The sequence below is a fragment of the Eptesicus fuscus genome, chromosome 20 (assembly GCF_027574615.1).
Source record: "Eptesicus fuscus isolate TK198812 chromosome 20, DD_ASM_mEF_20220401, whole genome shotgun sequence".
Lineage (NCBI taxonomy): Eukaryota > Metazoa > Chordata > Mammalia > Chiroptera > Vespertilionidae > Eptesicus > Eptesicus fuscus.
Window position 1 is genome coordinate 36,954,858 of NC_072492.1, and position 20,905 is coordinate 36,975,762.

Consider the following 20,905-nt stretch of genomic DNA (forward strand, 5'->3'; position numbering starts at 1 on the left):
AAGATGCAGAGATCTGACCCAGGTTATGGGAGCCCAGAGCCTGTTTAGTTTAACCACTGGATTTCAACCCAATGAGAGAGTAAAGACCTTGACCTGGATTGATGCTCTGATACTTAGCTGTGAACTTGGAAATGTACTTACCGTAATCTCTTAGAATCTATTTCCTCACCTATAACAACGGACAATGACATCCTCCTCGGTGGGTTGCTGGGCATGCCATGGAGTACCTGTGTGAAGGGCTAGCATAGCAGGGCAAAGGGTGAGCCCCACCCTGACCGCCAGCCTTGGTCTTACCACTCCTTGGTTCTGAACCAGCTGAAATGGTACTGACCACTTTCACTCCAAGCAAGATACTCACCTTCCACACTAGAAAGGATCGCAACCCCCACCCTCTCTCGCCTGCAGTTTCCAGCTCCTGAGCGCCCCATCTCCTTCTCCCAGGCTCTGTAGAATTGCCCTGGAGTAGGTAAGCCCAGATGGCCATCCCCAGATGTTTCCCTGCCCCAGGGATGCCGCAAGAGCAAGGACTCCAGACTAGGGTTGCCAGAATTAGCAAATAAAAACACAGGATGCCCAGTTAAATTTGAGTTTCAGATAAATAATAGTTGTGTAGAGTACTTATATTAAGAATTCATGCCCTAGCCTGCTTGGCTCAGTGGATAGAGCGTCAGCCCGTGGACTGAGTGGTCCCAGGTTCGATTCCAGCCAAGGGCACATGCCTGGGTTGCGGGCTCGATCCCCAGTAGGGGGTGTGCAGGAGGCAGCTGAACAATGATTCTCTCTCATCATTGATGTTTCTATCTCTCTCTCCTTCTCCCTTCCTCTCTGAAATCAATAAAGAAATATATATATATTTTAGCCCTAGCTGGTTTGGCTCAATGGATAGAGTGTCGGCCTGCGGACTGAAGGGTCCCGGGTTCGATTCCAGCCAAGGGCACATGCCTGGGTTGTGGGCTTGTTCCCCAGTAGGGGGCGTGCAGGAGGCAGCCAATTGATTCTCTCTCAACATTGATATTTCTATCTCTCTCTCCCTCTTCCTTCCTCTCTAAAATCAATAAAATATATTTAAAAAAAAGAAATATATATTTTTTAAAAAGAATTCATGACTTTTTTTTTTGAAGTGAACATATCAAGATTTTATTGTCATATAATAAAACAAAATATGAGGCTTAGAACTGGATCACTTGGCCCTTTCTCTTCTTATCTCCTCCCAGTTCACAATGCTTACATCTCTTAATAGCCAGCATTCTCTTAGATCTGCAGTTGGGCTCAACGCATTCAAGCCTCAGCACAATCTTCTTTGTAGTTTTAGCCCTTTTTCGGAAAATCGGCTTAGTCTGCCACCATAGCCGCTCTGCCTCCTGTCATCACGCCGCCTTCCCTGCGCACACAGAGAGGCCTTGGCCTTCTTGTACTGGGTTGCTTTGTGGGGTTGATGCTTGCCACACTTCTTACAGAAAGTTTTAGGAACGTTCACCATGTTTGCGAGCGCTATCAGCAGGGAAAGCAAGAATTCATGACTTTTAAACTTTATTACTTATTTTATACTTACATTAAAAATTATTCCTTATCTGAATTTCAAATTTAAGTGGGTGTCTGCCATCCCGACCACTCAAAACTTTGAGGTTAGGTTGGAAGACTGACCTTAATGGTAGACAGCCCAGCAAATGACTTTTGTTAAGAGCTTTTAGATAACTTTAGATATAATTTAGATAACATAAAACTTACCAATTTTGAATGAACAAGTCAACATTTTTTATTAAATTTACCAAGTTGTACAACCATCACATAATCCAGTTTTAAAACATTTCATCACCCCAGTATAATACCCATTTACAGTTAATCCTCATTACCACCTCCACAAATGGCTTTTTAAAACATTTAATAAATTAATTACTTTTTCTGCTATCAAAAATCACAAACGTTTAATGTAGAAATTCTGGGGGAGATCTGAAAAGAACAAAGAAGAAAATAAAATTACTTCTAAATCCATAATTCAATGAGAACAATCCTATCTAATAAAGAGGGAATATGCTAATTGACCCTCACATCATCACAAACATGATGGTGCCCATAGCCAATAAGGAGGGAATATGTTAATTTACTCCCCACCCTCAAAGATGGCGGCGCCCACAGCCACAAGATGGCGGCACCCAGTCCCCTCAGCCCCACTGGGGTGGCAGGCATGCGCGGCAAGGCTGGACCCGCCCCCAGGCGGGCCCCGCCGCTCCGCGCACCTGCCTCTGGAGTCCCCCAGTCCCTTCAGCCCCCCAGCCACCCAGGGCCGGCCTGAGGTGCAGGTAACCAGAGCCGGCCGAGGCTTGTGCTGCCGGCAGTGGCAGCAGCAGAGGTGTGATAGGGGCATCGCCTTCCCCTGATCACCGGGTCGCCTCCCACCCCTGAGGGCTCCCGGACTGTGAGAGGGAGCAGGCCAGGCTGAGGGACCCCCCCCCACTCCAATGCATGAATTTTCATGCACCAGGCCTCTAGTTATTAATAATTGGATGAATACTTTTCTAATCTTTTTTCCATGCTCATATTTTTTTTCCAAGAAAACCTGTATCATACTGGACAAAATATCATACAATCTAATTTTTCATGAAAATATTCCCATGGTATTGAATCTTCTTCCACATCAATTTCTTTGGTTGCCTTGTATTCCATTGTGCTGTTCTACTACAGTTTCTCTATTCAGTCCCCTTTTGATGGACATTTGGATTGTTTCCAATTTTTTACCATTTTAAATAATGCTGTGATGCACATTCTTGTAGCTAAACTGCTGCACATATTATTATTTTCTTAGGATAAATCCTTAGAAGTGGAGCTGTTTTAGCTAAGAGTTCACACATTTTTTAAGGCTTTTGATATTTTTACTTGATTTTATTATTTTTTTCATTAGTTTTTTTAAAAAGATTTTTTATTGATTTTTAAAGAGAGGAAGGGAGAGGGAGAGTGAGAGAGAGAGAAATCGATGTGAGAGCGAAGAATCAATTGGCTGAACTAGCAACCTTTTGGTGCACAGGACTATGCCCAACCAACTTAGCCACACCCAGCAGGAATATTTTTATTGATTTTAGAGAGAGAGAAACATCGATTTGTTGTTCCACTTATTTATGCATTCATTGGTTGATTCTTGTATGTGCCCTGACCAGGGTTCGAACCTGAAATCCTGGACCATGGGGAGGACACCCCAACAACTGAGCCACCCAGCCAGGGCTGGTGATGATCTTTTTCTGACCTAGTAAGGGACACCACCATGGGCCCAAATGTCCAAGTCAGAATCCTCAACTAAGGTTCAGTCCAAGAGAAGAAGGCTGATTGATGGGGAGTAGTGGGATACAGGTTGCGGGGAGCAGGTGAAGGAGTGCAGAGGAGAGAAGCTACCAGGTTCTGAAGATTATCAGGTACTGGGGAGACACTGTGTGGGACTTCCCTGAAAAAACATAGGATTATTCTTGCCCTCTCCAAATCCCCCCCTCACCACCAGCCACAGGTGCTCCAGGCAGCAGCTCCAGCAACTCCTTCCCCGCTGCCCCCATGTTTGTCTTGATGCTCCTCCAAGCAAGCTGGATGCCAGCTCCGAAGATCCAGCCAGCTGCACCCAGCCCTGAGCCCCGCCCACACCGCAGCCCCGAGTAGGTCAGCCTGGCTTCCAAAGGCAGAGCGCGGCACCCCACCAGGGGCTCGGCCTCCCCGCCTCTCCTCCCCACCCCCCACCCCCCCCGCCCCCAGCTTTGGAGGAAGACCAACTCAGGGATGCTTAGGGCGGTGCGGGTTGGATTGGGGGGGTGTAGATCTTGAGGTGACTCACCCGCCACCGGAGGGGAGAAAGGGGCTGGGCGGTGAATGGATTGCAAACCAGAGGGAGGGGTTGAGGGGATGAGCTTTGGTGCCTTGATTCGCTCGCGTCAGTTTCTTCAACATCTGCAGTGCGTGGGGTTGAGCGATCCCACTGGGGGGTTGGAGGGGAGGGCTGGGCGGCTCACTGACGTTTGCTTCCCGCCTGCTGGGTCGCCGGAGCAGTTCATGAATGACTCACTTCATTGTCAGGCTGATTCACTGCTCGCCTGGGGACTCGGGAAGGAGGGAGGCGGATGGGCCCCTCTGTGCATCCCGCGCGCACACACGTGCGTTCGCGGGCGGGGCTCCAGCGGGCCCATTGAGCTGCTGGGGTCAGGGCACGTTAGATGGGTTTCCCTGCTAAGAGGAAGGAGGATGCGCACCACTGGCCTGTGGAGAACAAGTTGGAGGTTTCTGTCTAGAGTCTCACCTGTGACGATTGCCATTCAAATTAATTAAAATTAAATACAATTAAAACTTGGTTCTTCCGTTGCTCTCGCCAGGTTTCCAAGTGATCAATAGTTACATGTGGCTAGTGGCTGCTCTATTGAACAGTGCAAACAGAAAATATTTCCATAAACACAGAGAGTTCTACCCCATCGCACTGGTCTGCGCAGCCTTCATACACACAAAGCCACCAGCCCTTCCCCACCTCCATGCACTCAGATCCCCGCCCTCAGAGGCAGCACACAACATACATTTTATTCCACACGCATTTTACACACTCGCTCAACATGCATCACCCACCAACACAACCATGCAAGACCCTCAGCGTGTGTACAACCACGCCAGTGAAGGCCACTTTCCATACCAAGGTGAATGTCGATAGAAACACATAAAGACAGCCATCAGCACACTGACCGGCATACAACCGTACATAGGATAAAAGTCCAAATTAGGACAAAATGCAATGGCAAGTATGCTGAAACAGAGAAACTCAGAGCATGTGGTTCCCATAACAAATCTCAGCACATGTTTGCAAACTCAAGTAGGGGGAAAGGAACCCACATTGTTGAGCCCTTGCCAACGTGCCATGGAGTTGGCCATTTCAGTGCATTAATTTATTTAATCGCAGAGCAATCCTGTGAAGAAGAGGTATTATTCCATTTTCATAGAGGAGACAACTAAGGTTCAGAGAGATAAAGTAACTTACTCAAAGTTACACAGCCAGTTAGCAACAGGGTCAAATATGAACCAAGATTTGTCTAGCTCCATAGCCAATGAAAAATGCCGTGTACACACACACACACACACACACACACACACCAGGTCTGCTCTCCTTTGTGCCTGAGAAGGTGGAGCTCCTCACCCAGCAGCTGCAGGCATTTGCGTAAGCGAGTGTGGAGTTGCTCAGGCTCCTTCGCACTCTCTCCTGACAAATGGCATTAAGTCATTCAACAAATGCTTGTTGAGTGTCTTCCATGTGCCAGGTCCTGTGCCAAGTGTGGTTCACGAAATGAAAAGCCATCATTGTTGCCCTGTAGGGATTCCAAGTCCAGCAAGGAGGTGTGAAGGAAATCTGAAGAAAATACAGGGCATACAAGAAACCAAGCCAACCTGGAGCTAGGCCCCAAGTGCAGGGAACCAAGGAGGACACCTGGGTCTGCCCGGGGCACTTAAGGAAGGCTTCTTAGCGGAGGCAGCCTGGGACCTCGGGCATGAAAAATAAGTGGGGTGAAGAGGGGTTGATAGTGACTGGGAGGTTGGTTGAAGGCAGGATAGGGCAGTGAAGCAGATGCCAGGGCATTGCAGACCCTGGGATCTTATATGTCACCTCTGGTGACAGGGAGGGATTGAAGAATTTTTATTTTTTCCATTGATTTTTAGAGAGAGTGGAAGGGAGGGGGAGAGACACACAGAGAGAAACAGCAATGTGAGAGACACAGCGAGTAGTTGCCTCCCACACATACCCCAACTGGGGCAGGGATCAAGCCTGCAACTGAGGTACGTGCCCTTGACCGGAATCGAATCTGAGACCCTTCAGTCTGTGGGCCAACACTCTATCCACTGAGCCATTTTTAAAAATACTTTTATATGTTTTTGTTAACTGATTTCTGAGCGAGAGAGAGAGAGAGAGAGACATCGATTTGTTGTTCCTTTTATTTATGCATTCATTGGTTGCCTCTTGTATGTGCCCTGACTGGGGACTGAACCTGAAACCTTGATATTAGGACAATGCTCTAACCAACTGAGCTATCCGACCAATTTTTAAATCACAGGCAACCTCCATATTGTGTCCTGTCAGGTCCTCCCCACAGTGTCCTAGGTCCACATTTCCCATTTGCTCCAGCCACTGCCCCCATGCTCCTCTAGGTTCTAACAGGAAGTGGCAGCAACAGATGCTAAGTGTATTTAACTGAGAAAGGTGATGGAGGAAAAAGCATAGGATTTCCAACCAGAAGATATACCACTGAGTGGCTGTGTGATTCTGAGAGAATCCCTTCCCACGCTGGGCCTCAGTTTCCTAATCTTTAAAGCAATACCTGCCCCTCACTCTGTACAGGATGTCTGTGACCACAAAATGAGCTATTGGTTAAAATTGGAAGCCGCAGAGTATGGTGTGGATAGGAGTTATCATTATTCCTCTTAGCCTTCGGGGCTCTGTGATCTCCTGTCAACCTGAGCTGACCGAGGTGAGAGTCACAGGGAGCCCTAAAACTGGGTCTCCGGGACTATCCACAGTGGTGCAGGATGAGTTGTACCTGGATTCCTGTGAGGAGAGGAGGCCTGCAAATGGGAGGGTTGGGATTTTGTCCCCCAGATCAGAAGCACAGAGGCCTTGAGAAGATGGCTAACTTGGATGAAAGTTAGGAGCCCAGGTTCCCTTTCCCAGTGCCATTCTGGCCTCCATTCTGACATGTGACAAGAAAGCTGGTCCACATGAAGCTATGATAGAAGCCGTAGGCCGTCAGAGGGGAGGCCAGGCCAGACAACCCTAGGAAAGATTCAGGACTGGCTCAGATCAGATGGTTAAGAACTACAGTCAGCTGAAACCAGTTTGGCTCAGTGGATAGAGCGTCGGTCTGCGGACTGAGGGGTCCAGGGTTCAATTCCGGTCAAGGGCATGTACCTTGGTTGCGGGCACATCCCCAGTGGGGGGTGTGCAGGAGGCAGCTGATCGATGTTTCTGGCTCTCTATCCCTCTCTCTTCCTCTCTGTAAAAACTCAATAAAAAATATTTTTTTTTTTAAAAAAGAACTCAAGTCAGAGACCTTCCTCCTGCCTTTTGAATCCTCCACACGATGCAGCCCTAGCTGTCATTCTGACTAGCCCTGTGATGACAAGCATAAGAGAAACTGAGGTCGGAGTAAGGGTCATTAACCACAGCAGGCTTTAGGGACAGAAGCTGGCCTTCTCAGCTCACGAGGCCCCTGTCCATCTCTCTGCACAAATCTCCTGGACGCTTTTGGACCTGTGTCTCCCTGACTGGTGTGTGAACTTGAGGGCACAAGCAGTCATTCTTTTCTCTATCCCCAGGATCAAGCATGGTGCTCAATACATAGCAGCCATTGTGTCATTCAATAACTCTATTGTGTATTGTGCTAAGTGCTGGGGCTACAAACTTGAACAAGCCAGACAAGGTCCCTGCCTTCAGGGACCTCATATTCTAGTGAGAAATACACATAATAGAGATGTAAACCATGATAATTATAAACTATGAAAAGTGCTGAGAAGAAAATAGTGATGGGGTGGGGTGTGGAGGGATGCTACGTGAGAGAATAGATGACAGGGAAGACCTGAGATCTCAGCTGAAACACCGAAGGATGGAAAGAGCCAGACCGAGAACATCTTTACTTAATAAATGTGTTGCAAAGATAGATAGATGGATGGAAAGATGAACAGACAAACCAACGGGGTGGCTTCTGGTGTGACTGAGTCATGCTCAAGCACCCACTCCCTAGTGTGCTTAACACAATAGAGGAGGATGGTCAGGATTGGGCCTAATGCGCCCAAATTGCCAACCTTGCTCTCATCAGAACGCTTATTGAACCAGCCGACCCAGACCGAGTGGCCGCTGGAGGGCGACCGAGAGCCCAGCAGTTTCCCTTTAAGGCCGGGGCGGAAGACTGGCGGATGTAGTGCCTTGGTGTCGGCGGGATAAAATAGGCCCGCCCCTTTAAGAGGGCGGAGACGCCGGAGTGGCGGCGGCTTCGAATGCGACCCAGGGCTCGGGCCCTCACCTTCCCGGCGACCCAGTCTTGGTACCGGCCCGGGTCGCAGGGACCTCTCCGATCTCGCCCCAGAGATACTGTCACCCGGACTCCGACCCTCCCGCCCCGGGCCAAGTCCGAGGCCCCGGCGACCACTTGAATTGGGGCCTATCCGGTTAACCCTTTGGCGGAAGCGCACCCGCCGTCGCCATGGTAATGCCGCGCCTCGGGGCTCCTGGCCTCTGGGTCTGGGGCCCAACAGCTGCCTTTCAGGCTCCAGCCCCTCTACTGGGCGAGCTGCAGGGCGGGTTTAGGGTTTGGGTGAGAATTCGGTGGGGTCGGGAAACCTGGGTTTGGCATGGACGCGCCCGGAGACCCTGGGAAGGCTCTCTCTCCACCCACCTCCCTCCGGGCCTCAGTTTCCCTCCTGTGGCCTTCCATCTCTTCTTGGCGAACTCCTGTTCATCCTTCCCGATGCGCTCAAATGTCACGCCTCCTGAGCCCGACCCTCTCCCCCCAGCCCGTCCACTCTGATCCTTGGACACTTGGGGGCAGGTACAGCCCTTGGCTCTGGGTTTGACACACGTCTCAGAGCTGGCCACGGCAGCCCTGCTGCCTAGAAAGAAGGACCTGTGGACTGGGGCATCCCACCTTCCTGGGACCCTGGCCTTTGGACATGGGATTAGAATAGAAGGAAACCACTGGCTTGGCTTTCAGGAAAAAAAGGTCCCTCTGCTAGGCATGTTTGGATTCACGGTTGTGTCTTATGTGTGACAAAGGTTGCTCAGGCCAGACCTTTGGGATGTTGCAAAATCCTCATGCCCATGCGTGCAGTGCTGAGTCTAAAGACTGACCCATGCTTCCTTTGGCAGCCTCTCCTTGGCCTCTTCCCCTTCCAAGATTAATGCAGATGGGCCCGAGTGGGTTGTTTTATGGAGAAAGGATTTGAAATCATCTAAGTCTCTTAAGTAAACCCCATCTCTTCTCATCCCTTATTCCTCCCCCAACACTAGCAAAACAAACAAACCAAAAACAGTACACCTGATGGTCTTGTTAGAATTGGGAAGAAGCAGAGTGAGAACAGAATGTACTTGCAAATGGTATTTCTCCTCCAACCTCAATTGCTTTGTTTTCCTTTCAGGCATGCAGTTTGCAGAAGCTATTTGCTGTGGAAGAGGAGTTTGAAGATGAGGTAAGGAAATGTTGGTGAACAGAGGAGGTCTTAAGATGTAAATACCCAGGGACATATGTAATACTTTCAACAATAAAGATTAAAAAATATATATGTAAACACCAGGCTCAGAACATTTTGAAGCAACCTGCCCCCCCCCCGCCCCCCGCAAACTCCCCCGTCTCCTTTTACTTGATACATACATTGATTTTTTTCTGTGAAAGATGAAGAATAATGAGAAATGTAAACAACTTATTTAACTGTCTTAGAAATAAATAAAAAGCCAGAGAGACGAGCTCCCTGATTGTCATACCTTTAAGTTATAAGGGCCCCTGCCTGGAAGCTGTGTCTGTAGATGATTTGATTTGCCTTCTTTTTTTTTTTTTTCTTTTCTTTTCTTTTTCAATCCTCATCAAAGGACATGCTTTTCTGTTGATTTTAGAGAAAGAGGAAGGGAGAGGGAGAGAGAAACATCAATCAGTTGCCTCCCATTCACTCCTGGACTGACAATTGAACCCGAAACCTGGGTATGTGCCCTGACTGGGAATCAAACCCAGTGCACACCTTCGGTGCACAGGACAACGCTCCAACCAACTGAGTCATATGGCCAGGCCTGATTCATCTTCTTGATGACATGCTTGAAGCGGGAAGAAAGTTTATGGAGAGCCAGACACAGCACGGCTATTGGATGGCAGGAGGCCTGGTGTCACCAACTGGCCTTCATTCTCTGGACTTCCATTTTCTCTTCTGCGACATTCGAGGCATTCTGCCTCATGTGTTCTTTCCATCCCTCTCTCCTCAGAAGATGAGGGATTAGACTAGATCTGAAGCTGGCACATTAGAATCACCCCTGTTGAGGGCCTGTTACACACCAATTAAATCAGAATTTCCATCTCAAATCCTTTTCACAAAGAAGTAGGACTCAAGTGAGTAAAGTCCAAAAAGGTAAATTAATCTGCTTAAGAATAAAGCACCAACAGCCAGGATGAGGTCTTGGCCCCTGACTCAAGTCTTAACATACATGGAAGTTACTAAACTATTTTATAGAATAAAATTATTCTATTTTATCAATGACAAGCCATTCAAACCTACTTTTTGTGTCCCAGCACTTTGCTTTAAAAATCACATTTAGAATTTGTCCAGATGCCAAATTTGTGCTGAGCGTGATAGTGAATGCTGCCTCAGGGACCTTTCTGGCAGTCCAACACCACATTCTCGTTCCCCGGAGGCTTTCGGGACATGAGGTTCGAAGGGGAAAGTAATCTTTGTCGGACCTCGTAAAAATCAGTCCAGCCTGGCTAGTGTGGCTTAGTGGATTGAGCCTTCTTGTGCACCAAGAGGTCACCGGTTCAATTCCTGCTCAGGGCACATGCCTGGGTTTTGGGCTAGATCCCTAGTTGGGGGTGTGCAGGAGGCAACCAATCGATGTTTCTATCTCTCTTTCTCCCTCTCCTTCTAAAAAAAAAAAAAAACAATTTTTAAAAAGATCATTCATTGAGGCCTTAAGACATAGTGACAGGGGCACATATAGGTTCTAGTTGTGGTTCTGTGAAGTTACTTAGCCCCTCTGAGTCTTAGTTTCTGTATCTAAAAACCAGGAATAATAACAGTACCTATTCATAGGGCCCATGTAGAATTCATTGAGAAAATTCTGGTAAAATATTTACATGGTACCTGACACCTAGTGAGATTTCAAATGTTAGATGTTTTTATTATCACTTGGGGACTTGACAGTTATTTTTACAAATAATTCAAAACTTCCAGCTTCGTCAAGAAGATGCGTCCTTGTCTTTGTCTTTTAGCTTTAGAGATGTGTGATTACAGGCTGAAAAGGTGACTGTTAAATTGACCCTTTTGAGTCTTACCGGGTGAGGGTAGGACTGCTAGGCTGGTAGTGAAATTAAGAGTGAAGAACTCTGACAACTCAAGTTTCTGATCCATGACCAGATCCTTTTCCCCTTCCCAAGACAGATAACATCACATCTGAAAGTGAGGTCTTCCTGGGAAAAGAGATCCATCAACCCCCGAGGTCATCAGTATTTTACTGCAACAATAATTCTAATGTTATTAATATTATTGTTAAATCCCAAGGTAGTGTTGTTGGAGAATGCTGCTCTCCTGATAATACACAAAGCAGGAAAAAGCCTTTCTCTAGCCCAGACAATCCAGTGCGGCAGCAGGGGGTGGGGGCGGCGGGGACCTTCCTGTCAGTTAAATCAGCGGTTCTGACTCAAAAACACCCTCGGAACAGGTCTGTTGCTCCTGAAGATGTCAATCTCACCTTGCTTCCCAACGGGAACCCATACTTAATTTAACTTGCCGGTAAAGCTATATTTAACTGCTGCCTATTAGGCCTCTCTGGCTTACTGAAGGCCGTGGTGTGTGTGTGGGGGAGTTGGGAGGGTGGGGGGGTGGGGGGTAAGGACAAGCAGCATGACCAGCTGGACACATCCCTATTTCACAGGCTGGATAGCAGAAAGCTAGACTCCTTGTGACCTTGGGGGATTTGTTTGACTCGTTGGTGCTCCCCCAACTGCCACCACTGCCCACCCCCCACTTCCCAACCCCCACTCAAGACTGAATAAAAAGAGTGAAGCTACCTGAAGACTTAGCCTGTGAGTGTTTCTGGTAGAAGCCTGGAGGTAGGGCGCTCATGGGCAAGATGAAGCGTGGTGAGAGACTCCACCATTGCCTTTCATGCTTTGGTTTCTTGCTTTTGTGTCTCTGCACATATATACACACCACGTGCCTGAAACAGTAAAAGCAGTGTTTCTTGATTTCTCACTGTCTCTGCTTCTTCGTAGGATTTCTTGTCTGCTGTGGAAGATGCAGAGAGCCAATTTGCTGGCTCAGGGCCTGTGAATGCTGGGTGCCTCAGACCCGTCTCTTCCAGGCCACAAGACACTGTGCAGGCACGGTCTTCTGGGCAGCTGCCATCATGCCCCCCTGCTTCCTCAGAGGCTGTGGACCTACCAGCCCTGGGACTCCGCCTTCCTACCTCCAGCAGGGCTCCAGCTTCCACAGGAACAGCCCGCCTAAGGCCTGCCTCCACTTCCAGCAACTGGACTAGCAATCAGAGAAGAGTGACACTGACAGAAGTGCTCAAAGAACCAGCAAGACCACAGTCCTCGGCCTCACACCCCCTGCTTTCCTTTGAGAGCAAACAGCAGGTGATAGGCGGCTTTGAGGGACCTGAGCAAGATGAATTTGATGAGGTCCTGGCAAGCATGGAACTGGAAGGGCCTGGCATGGAGCTGGAACTTGGAGTTAACCGTGAGGCAACAGGAATCCTGCCCACCGGGCAGCAGGAAGGCTCAACATGGACTAAAAAGGCTCGGGTAGCTGACCTGAGCAGATCTTGCCAAAAGGCCCCCATGCCCGCCACCCACATAACTGGTATCACATCAGCCCAGGGTCAGCCTCCAGATCCTGTCGTCTGCTGTAGGACTCCGCAGCCCCACTTGAGGACTGGTGCCGTGGGTAACCTGCCTATCCCAACTGCCTCAACACTTCCCGCTCAGCAAACCCACTGGGAAGTCTGCCATAAAGCTTCTCCAGTTCGAGGACCCCAGCCTCTCCAAGCTCCTGGGAGGCCTGTTCAGAGCAGCCCTCAAAATCGTGTCCCCAGTCAGCCATTCCAATCTCCAAATGCCCACTTAAGTGGCAAACCTAATTTTCCACGAACTCCCAACTCAAGCTGTTCTACTCTCTCAAGGACTGGCTCTGGATTTTTCCCTCGGGGGCCCTTACAACCCCGAGCTCCACTGTCTTCCATTGAGTCTCCTGTCAGCACCCCCAAGGGTCCCCAAGCAGCTCTGCAGACACCCATAGTCACCAACCACCTGGTACAGTTGGTCACTGCTGCCAACCGGACACCCCAGCAGCCCACGCGCACTACCACCCGAGCCAAAACACGCCGCTTCCCTGGCCCAGCAGGGATCCTACCTCACCAAGTGAGTGACAGCTTCTCTCTGGCTGAAGTCAGAGCCATCCAGGATGTTGGGGGGAAGGAGAGCAAAGGAAAGAAGCAGAGTTGCAGCACTGTCCAGTCCCAGAATATCTTCATTCCTGGGGGGAGGGAAGGAAGAAAGGAAGGAATGAAGGAAAGGAGAGAGGGAAGAAGGAAGGGCGGGCAGAGGGGGAGGGTCTTCAAATCTGTGGCAGAATCAAAAGAAGGAAGGAAGAATTGAATGCTTGATAAACCACACATGATAGGGGTGCATAAGGCTCTGAGAACTTCACTATTTTTTTTTCTTTTTAAAAATATTTTGTATTGATTTCTGAGAGGAAAGGAGAGGGAGAGATAGAAACATCAATGATGAGAGAGAATCATTGATTGCCTCTTGCATGCCCCACACTGGGGATCGAGCTCACAACCCCGCATATGCCCTGACCAGGAATTGACCGTGACCTCCTGGTTAATAGGTGGGCCACTGAGCCATGCCAGCTGGGTGAGAACTTCACAATTTTCATACGTTTGTTGAGTAACTACTGTTTGCTAGCACTGAGAAAGGAATATTCTCTCACTTACATTTGCTAAGTTGGGCAATTTGCTTGGAACTCAGAATACAGATTAAAACAGCAATGGTTCCTGTCCTGAGGAGCTTCTTCTAGGGGAAGACATGCAAACAAACAATTACACATAAAATGCGCAGTGTGAGTAGAGGTCATGCTCTGGGTGCTAAGAGAGACTGGGTTCCTTGGGCTTTCTGAGTGGGCTTTGGGTGGACAAGTAGGTTAACGGGTGTGTGTCAGAAGCCTGGGCTCTGGAGGACATTTCAGTGGGAAGACAGGAAGAGCATGTGCAAAGGTCCAGAGGCATGACAGCAGGATGCTCTCGGGAAGCCATGGAACAGTTTATTGTGACTGGCGTGTGGGATCCACGTGGGGAAGCTGGGCTGTGCTGAGAGTTTGGATTTTAGCCGTGGTGGGGGGACAGGACCCATCAGACTAGTCTTGAATCAGATCCTAGACCATTAGGATCTGGTCTGGTCATGGTAGGTGCACCCCTTCCCTAGCATTTTAAAGGCGTTTGAAACAGTTTCTACCTGTTAGTTTCTCTTTCCTAGCACTTTAAGAGAAATCCAAGGAGGCCATATACATTCCTCCTGGGTCGGATCTCTGCAGGGAAGGATTAGGTCCCTGAGAAGGGAGTTGGGGAAAGCTGTCCTTTTGCATATCACAGGCCTCTCTATTCAGGTCAGTGCCCCCTTCAGGAAGCTCTGGGTTTTGCTCCTGGGCCAGCTCCATCTTCCTCACATTCCCAAAACTATCCCCAAAGTGTCTTTTTTGAGCTGCCAATGAGGCTCCTGAGACTTTGTTAGGAGAGATGTAATATGTGTTAATTGTCCCTGATAGTTTCCTGAACTCATTATGTAACCCAGACAAGAAGCTCCACTTGTAAATAACAGCTGCTGAGCTTGCTTTCACCGTCTTCTCTCTCCCCTTGTAGTACAGCGGGAAAAACCTGGAGGAGATCATGGTTTCCACGCCCCAGACTCCGACTCATGGTGCTCTGGCTAAATTCCAGACAGAGGTAACTAATTCCGTGCAAATGTTAACTTCTTGGGCATCATTTAAGAGTGAGGGACATCCCTGCACCTTTGAGGAGTTGAGAATCAGAGTTGATGCTGCGAGGCCTGTCCCCTAGGGTCACACACGAAAGGGGAGCTGGGAAAGGCAGTTTGGGGAGGTGGCAATTTTACTGGCACAAGGTGAAGCCTATTCTGATGCCAACCGGGTAATAGCCGATGCCATGAGCCAGCTTTCTTTCCCATCTCAGAAAGAAAAGCTCAGCTAACTCCATCTATTCTCGGGAGAAGCATGGAATAAGTGTTAGGAAATTGTATCTCAGGAACACTTCTCGGGTTTCTGAGAATTAAGTTGAGAAGGATCTGCCTTCATCTTGCCTCCAGCGGGTTCCCTTTTGGCAGGTGAGACTCAGCCTCCCTCCTCCCTGGCATTTTGGTTGGCCTGCTCTGCCCTCAGACTCACTTTTGCTTCTGATTCTCTATGGTAGTTTTTCTCTTTGCTGCAGCTCCACAGATCAGCCAGGCCATTTCAGATCCAAAGCAATAAATACTCATCTGAATCAAAGCATTTTTTTGATCACGAAGGCTAATTGTTAAAGCCAGAGGCATCCCAAATAAAATATGCTAGGGCGCTCTGCAAGCCTATAAATGTATGTGGGGGTTCTCTAGCCCTGAGACTTTTCAAGTCTAATACAAGAGACAAGCATGGATAGCCTTTTGCTTCAATGTAATTAAAATCAGGACCTGATTTAATATAAAAGAAAAGGAAGAGTGCCTCTGCTCAATAATATCTAAGTATGATATTATTGTGATATACAACAAGATTTCACATACCGTTATCTGACCTGGGAGATATATAAAAGAAGACATTGTGGCCACCATGCTACAGGGAACTCGCCCTTTCTCTTCCACCCCTCCATCCTGTCTCAGCTGAGGTCTGTAGCAAGGTGGACCCATTCATGCAGGCTCCCCCTCTGCTTTGTGGTGCCAGATTGTTACTAGTTCCCAGACATCAGTGGAAGAGGATTTTGGGCGAGGGCCCTGGCTGACCATGAAATCTGCTCTGGGCCTGGATGAGAGAGACCCCGCCTGCTTCCTCTGTACCTACAGCATCGTCATGGTGCTGCGGAAGGTAAGGTCCTGGGTGCTGAGACACGAAAGGAAGACCATTTTTGTCTTTTTCACCAACCTTCTGCGCTGCTCCACCTTACGAAGGGGCTTCTGTGTGCTCCTCTTACCCCAGGCCTTTTTCTGAATGGCAGCACGAAGTCCCTTTAGTTGTTATCTTTCATTCACCTACCTTTCCACTATCATCACAGTATTGGGCACAAGCAGAAGGAGAGAGTGCATTAGGGGCATGTCTCTGCACAGTCAGGCCCTGGATTGGGGGGCAGGGGGGTGGGTGCGGGTAAGCACACTGCTCCCCAGAGGTCAAGGGTCACATGCAGACACATGTTAGTACATGTGCTAACATATCCTTGCCCATGGCCTACCATGATAGAGCTCTACATAAATACATAGACATGAAAAAGGAGGCGGGGAGAGAAATGAAGGTCTGCCAGAGGGAGATGAAATGAGCACTTTAAACTGCTTCTTTGCCCTCCACCAGGGAAGATCATCACCACACCTGTATTCTGTCCCCTCCCCCCGCCACCCTCCAGTTTGCCCTGGCACACTTGGGAATCTTACAACTGGGACATGGCTGGCTCAGCAAATGCCTCTCCTTGCAACCAGGCAGCCCTGAAGCAGCTTCCCAGGAACAAGGTCCCCAACATGGCAGTGATGATCAAGTCCCTGACTCGGAGCACGATGGACGCCAGTGTGGTTTTCAAGGACCCCACGGGTGAGGAGTTAGGTCCTGGGAGTGTCTCCATGTGTAGATGAGAAAATCGAAATAGTGAGCAGCCCACTTCCCAGCCAGGGCCCAACCAGTCTCTGTGCTGCCCTTGACCCTGAGACTGATGGGCCATGTATTTGCAGGAGAGATGCAGGGCACGGTGCATAGGTTGCTGCTTGAGACACGCCAGAATGAGCTGAAGCCTGGCTCAGTGCTGCTGCTAAAGCAGGTATGGGGAGCTGTTTTCCACCCCTCCTGCCTTGGAGGAGGCCCCCCAAGCTGTCTGTGTGGCTCTCTTCCCCACCAGGACCTAGGCAAGGAGTTGTTGGGCTGGTGCTGACCCTGGCTTACTGGAGCTGAGTAAAGACACAACCCCATTCTTTGGGGGTGGATGGGATGGGGTTTGTGCTGTTGGGGGAGGAGGGTGTGGTAAGTGGTTGGGGCAGGATGATTTGTGTGATCCTGGTGCAAAGACTAACTACCAAGGGAGAAACAAGTGAGACCAGGTGGCTGTCTGGCAGCATCTAGTGCTTCATCAGGGCACTGACCTTCCTCTTCCTTGACTCCAGATTGGAGTGTTTTCTCCTTCGCTCCGAAACCACTACCTCAATGTGACGCCCAACAACCTGGTCCATATTTATAGCCCAGATTCTGGGGATGGGAGCTTCCTCAGGTCATCTCAGCCCTTCCCCAAGGTAAGAAGAGCGGGATGGAATGGGGCCTGATAGAGCCACTTTCTGCGTGGGTCTTCTGATTTCTCCCCTTCCTCCACCCTGAGCTAAAGAGATGCCTTTAGGGACAGGGCCATCTCCTCCTGTCCCTGCTTCAGCTGCCTGCCAGATGGCACAGTAACAGGACCTAGAAGAATAGCTGGCTTCTTAGTGATCCCTGAGAGACTAATGGCGGACTTGAACATTGGAGAGGCTGGAGTCACTTGAGAACTAACAAGTTGAGGGTCCATGGGTGGGCGGGGGGGGGCGCGGGCGGGGAGGGAGGTGGTCCTCAGTAAGTGACCGAGGACAGATCTACTATAGGTGGCAGAGCAGAGAACAGTGAGCTGCAAGTGGCCTGTCCGGTGAGCCAGCACTTGCTCTGCATCTTCCCTTTGCTAAGTGTGGGGATACCCACACACAACTCAGGTGGGGACACCCCTTTGGGAACTGAGGGAGACTGGGCTTCCAGACAGCTCTACTCCAGGGTGTGAGTACAGAGCCTGGCCTTGATTGGCACACAGCATCTCCTCTGTGGCCACTCCCATCCTTCCTGGGATCCTGGGCTGGTGTCATGGCCTGGCCTAGGGGTCAGGAGACCTGGGTCATGTCCTCACTCTGCTGGTAATTTGTAATGTGACCTTGGCAAGTCCTATCTTCTCCCCTGCTGTTGCTTCATCTGTAAAACGAGTGGGTTAGAATCAGTGGCTTCTAGTCAAGTTACACCCTTAGTTCTAACTTGCAACTTCCATTTCCCTCATCTTTCTGTTTAACCTTCCTCCTCACTTCAAAAAAAATCTTTATTTTTATTTTAAATGTAAAGTCATCCATACTCATTGAAAAAAATTAAAATGGTACAGAATAAAGCAAAACATGAAATTTAATCTCTCCAGTCCCATTCCCCAGAGCTAACCATGGTTAATGATTTAGTTACAAGTTTTAATTACCTGTCCATATATTAGCTAGTTTGGGGATTAACAGCTAATTCTTAATCCCAGGCTAACTGTTCAACATATTTCTGAATGACCCCTTTACTTTCTGCTTCAGTTATATAGATTCCCTAAAATATCAGATAAAAATAGAATTAGGAAAGAAAATCAGCCAGAAAAGTTTTTTGTTTTTGTTTTGTGTTTTTAATTATCTGCTGTTTTGGATGCCTGGTGTTTCAGCATGGGCATGGGTGACTGGCCCTTGCCACACTCCTTCGTCCCATCTTTCCTAAGCCCCCACCTATTCCTTTGAGGTTGTCTGCATGGAGATAGTACTAACCAGAGAGGTTTCAGGGGCACAGGCATTGGTAACCAGATCCTGTGTCCCCAGGATCCAGGTAGCTTCCATGGCAGCTTCCAGCAGGAGCCTGCAAAGCCTGGGAAAGACCTCGGAACAGCACAGAGTCCAGAGGCAGGGGCATTCCCACAAGAAGTACTCACAGAAGCAGGTAAGACAATCAGCCTGTCCGGGAGCAGAAGAAATTCTCCTATTCCTCTTGCATTGCTCAGCCAGATTCTTCTGGCTGCATCTTGTTCCTCCCATTAATCTTTGGATCTTATGGAATCTTACAGAAATCAGATGTGGTGCCTGCTCTGGCAAACCTGGAGGCCACAAAATAAGTAACAGTGTGATAGGGGCCACATACAGCAAATAGAGTGTTACCCACTGGTCCCCCCATTTCCAGGCCATGTACTGTTAGCCACACCATCCTTGTGCCACCCTTGAGTCTTCTGTGGGCTGATGGCCAGACCACAGAGGCAGGTTTCCCAATCCTAAGCTTAGAGGCACCCCACCTGAGGACTAGTCAAGAACAGTTACTTTTATTCCCTACCTCCACAGAGGCACTTTGGGGGACGGGATAATATCATCTCCACTCTTCAGAAGAGAAGCCAGCTGAATGAACTGTGATTCTGAACACATCTGATGGCTTTTCCCAGCCTTGTTCCTCCCTCTGTCCAGTAAGAGGGTTGCACCAGGAGACCTCGGAAGCCTTTCCATTCAGGCATTGTGCCTGTGGATGGAAGTAGAGGCACCAGCCCTGGCTGGGTAACTCAGTTGGTTAGAGAGTCATCCTGATATGCCAAAGTTGCGGGTTCAGTCCCCGGTCAGAGCATATACAAGAATCAACCAATGAATGCATAAATAAGTGAAACAACAAATCAATATTTCTCTCTCTCTCAAATCAATAAATTTAAAATTAAAAAAAAAAAAAAAAAAAGGAACCACTGAGGCCCAAGGGGAGCCTTTTTCTCAGCAGAATGGGCCCCTGCCTCTTGTCATTTGTGGGTATGTGGGGAACAGAGGGAAGATGGAGGTCAAGTCAGCCTTAGGCCTATTGGCCCAGACACCACTGCCCAGGGAGAGCCACCTCCTAACTGTGCTGCCAGGTCCAGGCCCTCCTAAATGGCAAGAACCTTGGACTTGTCAGTCTTCTCATCCTCTCCACCCGCCCTGCAGATGACCTGGATGGACTCCTGAGTGAGCTCCCTGAGGACTTCTTCTGTGGAACCAGCACTTGGGACTGCCCGAAGGCAGGGCACCCACCATGAGCAGGCAGCCTCTGAGCATCAGGCAAGGCTCTGGTTGTGTCTGATCATGCCCAAGGGGAGGAAGACCGGCACGAAAGGAGATTGGCAAAGCTCGGGACTTCTGTGGTCGCTCCCACCCTGGATGCCTTCCCTAAGAACACCCTTGTCCCTTGGAATCTGCACTGTCGTCACTTTGGGTCTTCGTTGGCGTACCAGAACCCGGGCCAAGACTGGCTCTCCTGCCCTGCTGTCTTCCAGGCCCTGGGCGCATCGTTGTCCTGCCAACTGGGAAGGTGTGTCGCCCTCCCACCTCATCTTCACTTTGCAGGACATTGGACCTGCTTGGTCCCTTTACTCGTTAGTCTCTGTACAGCTGAGGAGCTGAGAGGAGCCACACCACAGCAGTGGCGATCTGTCCCTGTGGGCAGGGAAGGAACACACTCAGACTTCCCTGTGCTTTGTCTCTGGAGGCCTATAGCTGCCCAGCTTACCTGTGTCCACGGTTCACAGGTGCGGGGGAAGGGGTGTGGCTACGGTATCTTGTTTGAAATAAAGCAGCTGCCTGCCTCACCTGCCTCCCCCTGCCGTCCGCACCGCTCCTTGCCCCGTTCACTCTGCCAGTGGTGCTTTCACCAAGCAGAGCCAGGCTACTCGTTTTCTCTCTCTTTTTTTTTAAATAAACTTTTTCTTTTAGACAGTTTTAGATTTATAGAATCATTGCAAAGATATTACAGTGAGTTCCCATAATACCCCACACCCAGTTTCCCGTATTATTATCATCAGACATTAGTTTGGTAGCTTTGTCACAAAGAATCAGTACTGATATATTATTATTAACTGAACTCCATACTGTATTCAGATTTACTCAGTTTTCTCCTGATGTCCTGACTCTGTTCCAGGATCCCACCTTACATTTAGTCACCATGTCTTTCTGGGCCCGGGGTGGGGAGCTTCTGGCCCTGAGAATCATGTGGTCTGGCCCTGCCAAGGCATTAGGGTGAGTTAATTAAATGTTTGACCAAAGGTAGGCTAATTTTTTTAAAATATATTTTTATTGACTTCAGAGAGGAAGAGAGAGGGAGAGGGAGAGAGAGAGATAGAAACATCAATGATTAGAGCAAATCATTGATTGGCTGCTTCCTGCAC

General features: G+C 49.1%; 1 protein-coding gene and 1 pseudogene across 1 annotated transcript; one reads left to right on the top strand and one right to left on the bottom strand.

Moving 5' to 3' along the window:
• Positions 1–1,153: 1,153 nt before the first annotated feature.
• Positions 1,154–1,480, bottom strand: LOC103293039 (60S ribosomal protein L36a-like; annotated as a pseudogene).
• An 8,316-nt stretch (positions 1,481–9,796) lies between these two features.
• On the top strand, positions 9,797–20,354 carry HROB (homologous recombination factor with OB-fold). The gene is made up of 9 exons (XM_054709419.1): positions 9,797–9,937; positions 11,967–13,115; positions 14,615–14,698; positions 15,685–15,825; positions 16,428–16,536; positions 16,674–16,759; positions 17,100–17,225; positions 18,561–18,678; positions 19,689–20,354. Exons 1-9 carry the CDS (start codon positions 9,797–9,799, stop codon positions 19,778–19,780), a joined length of 2,046 nt encoding a protein of 681 aa, XP_054565394.1. The 3' UTR covers positions 19,781–20,354.
• The last annotated feature ends 551 nt before the right edge of the window (positions 20,355–20,905 follow it).

What these genes read in the sequence shown, in the direction of transcription:
- HROB (XM_054709419.1), top strand. Translation starts at nt 9,797, where the DNA reads ATGCTTGAAGCGGGAAGAAAGTTTATGGAGAGCCAGACACAGCACGGC. An exon ending in TTCGAGGCATTCTGCCTCAT is followed by an intron (nt 9,938 to 11,966) that starts GTGTTCTTTCCA and finishes GCTTCTTCGTAG; the next exon opens with GATTTCTTGTCTGCTGTGGA. An exon ending in TCGTCATGGTGCTGCGGAAG is followed by an intron (nt 15,826 to 16,427) that starts GTAAGGTCCTGG and finishes CCTTGCAACCAG; the next exon opens with GCAGCCCTGAAGCAGCTTCC.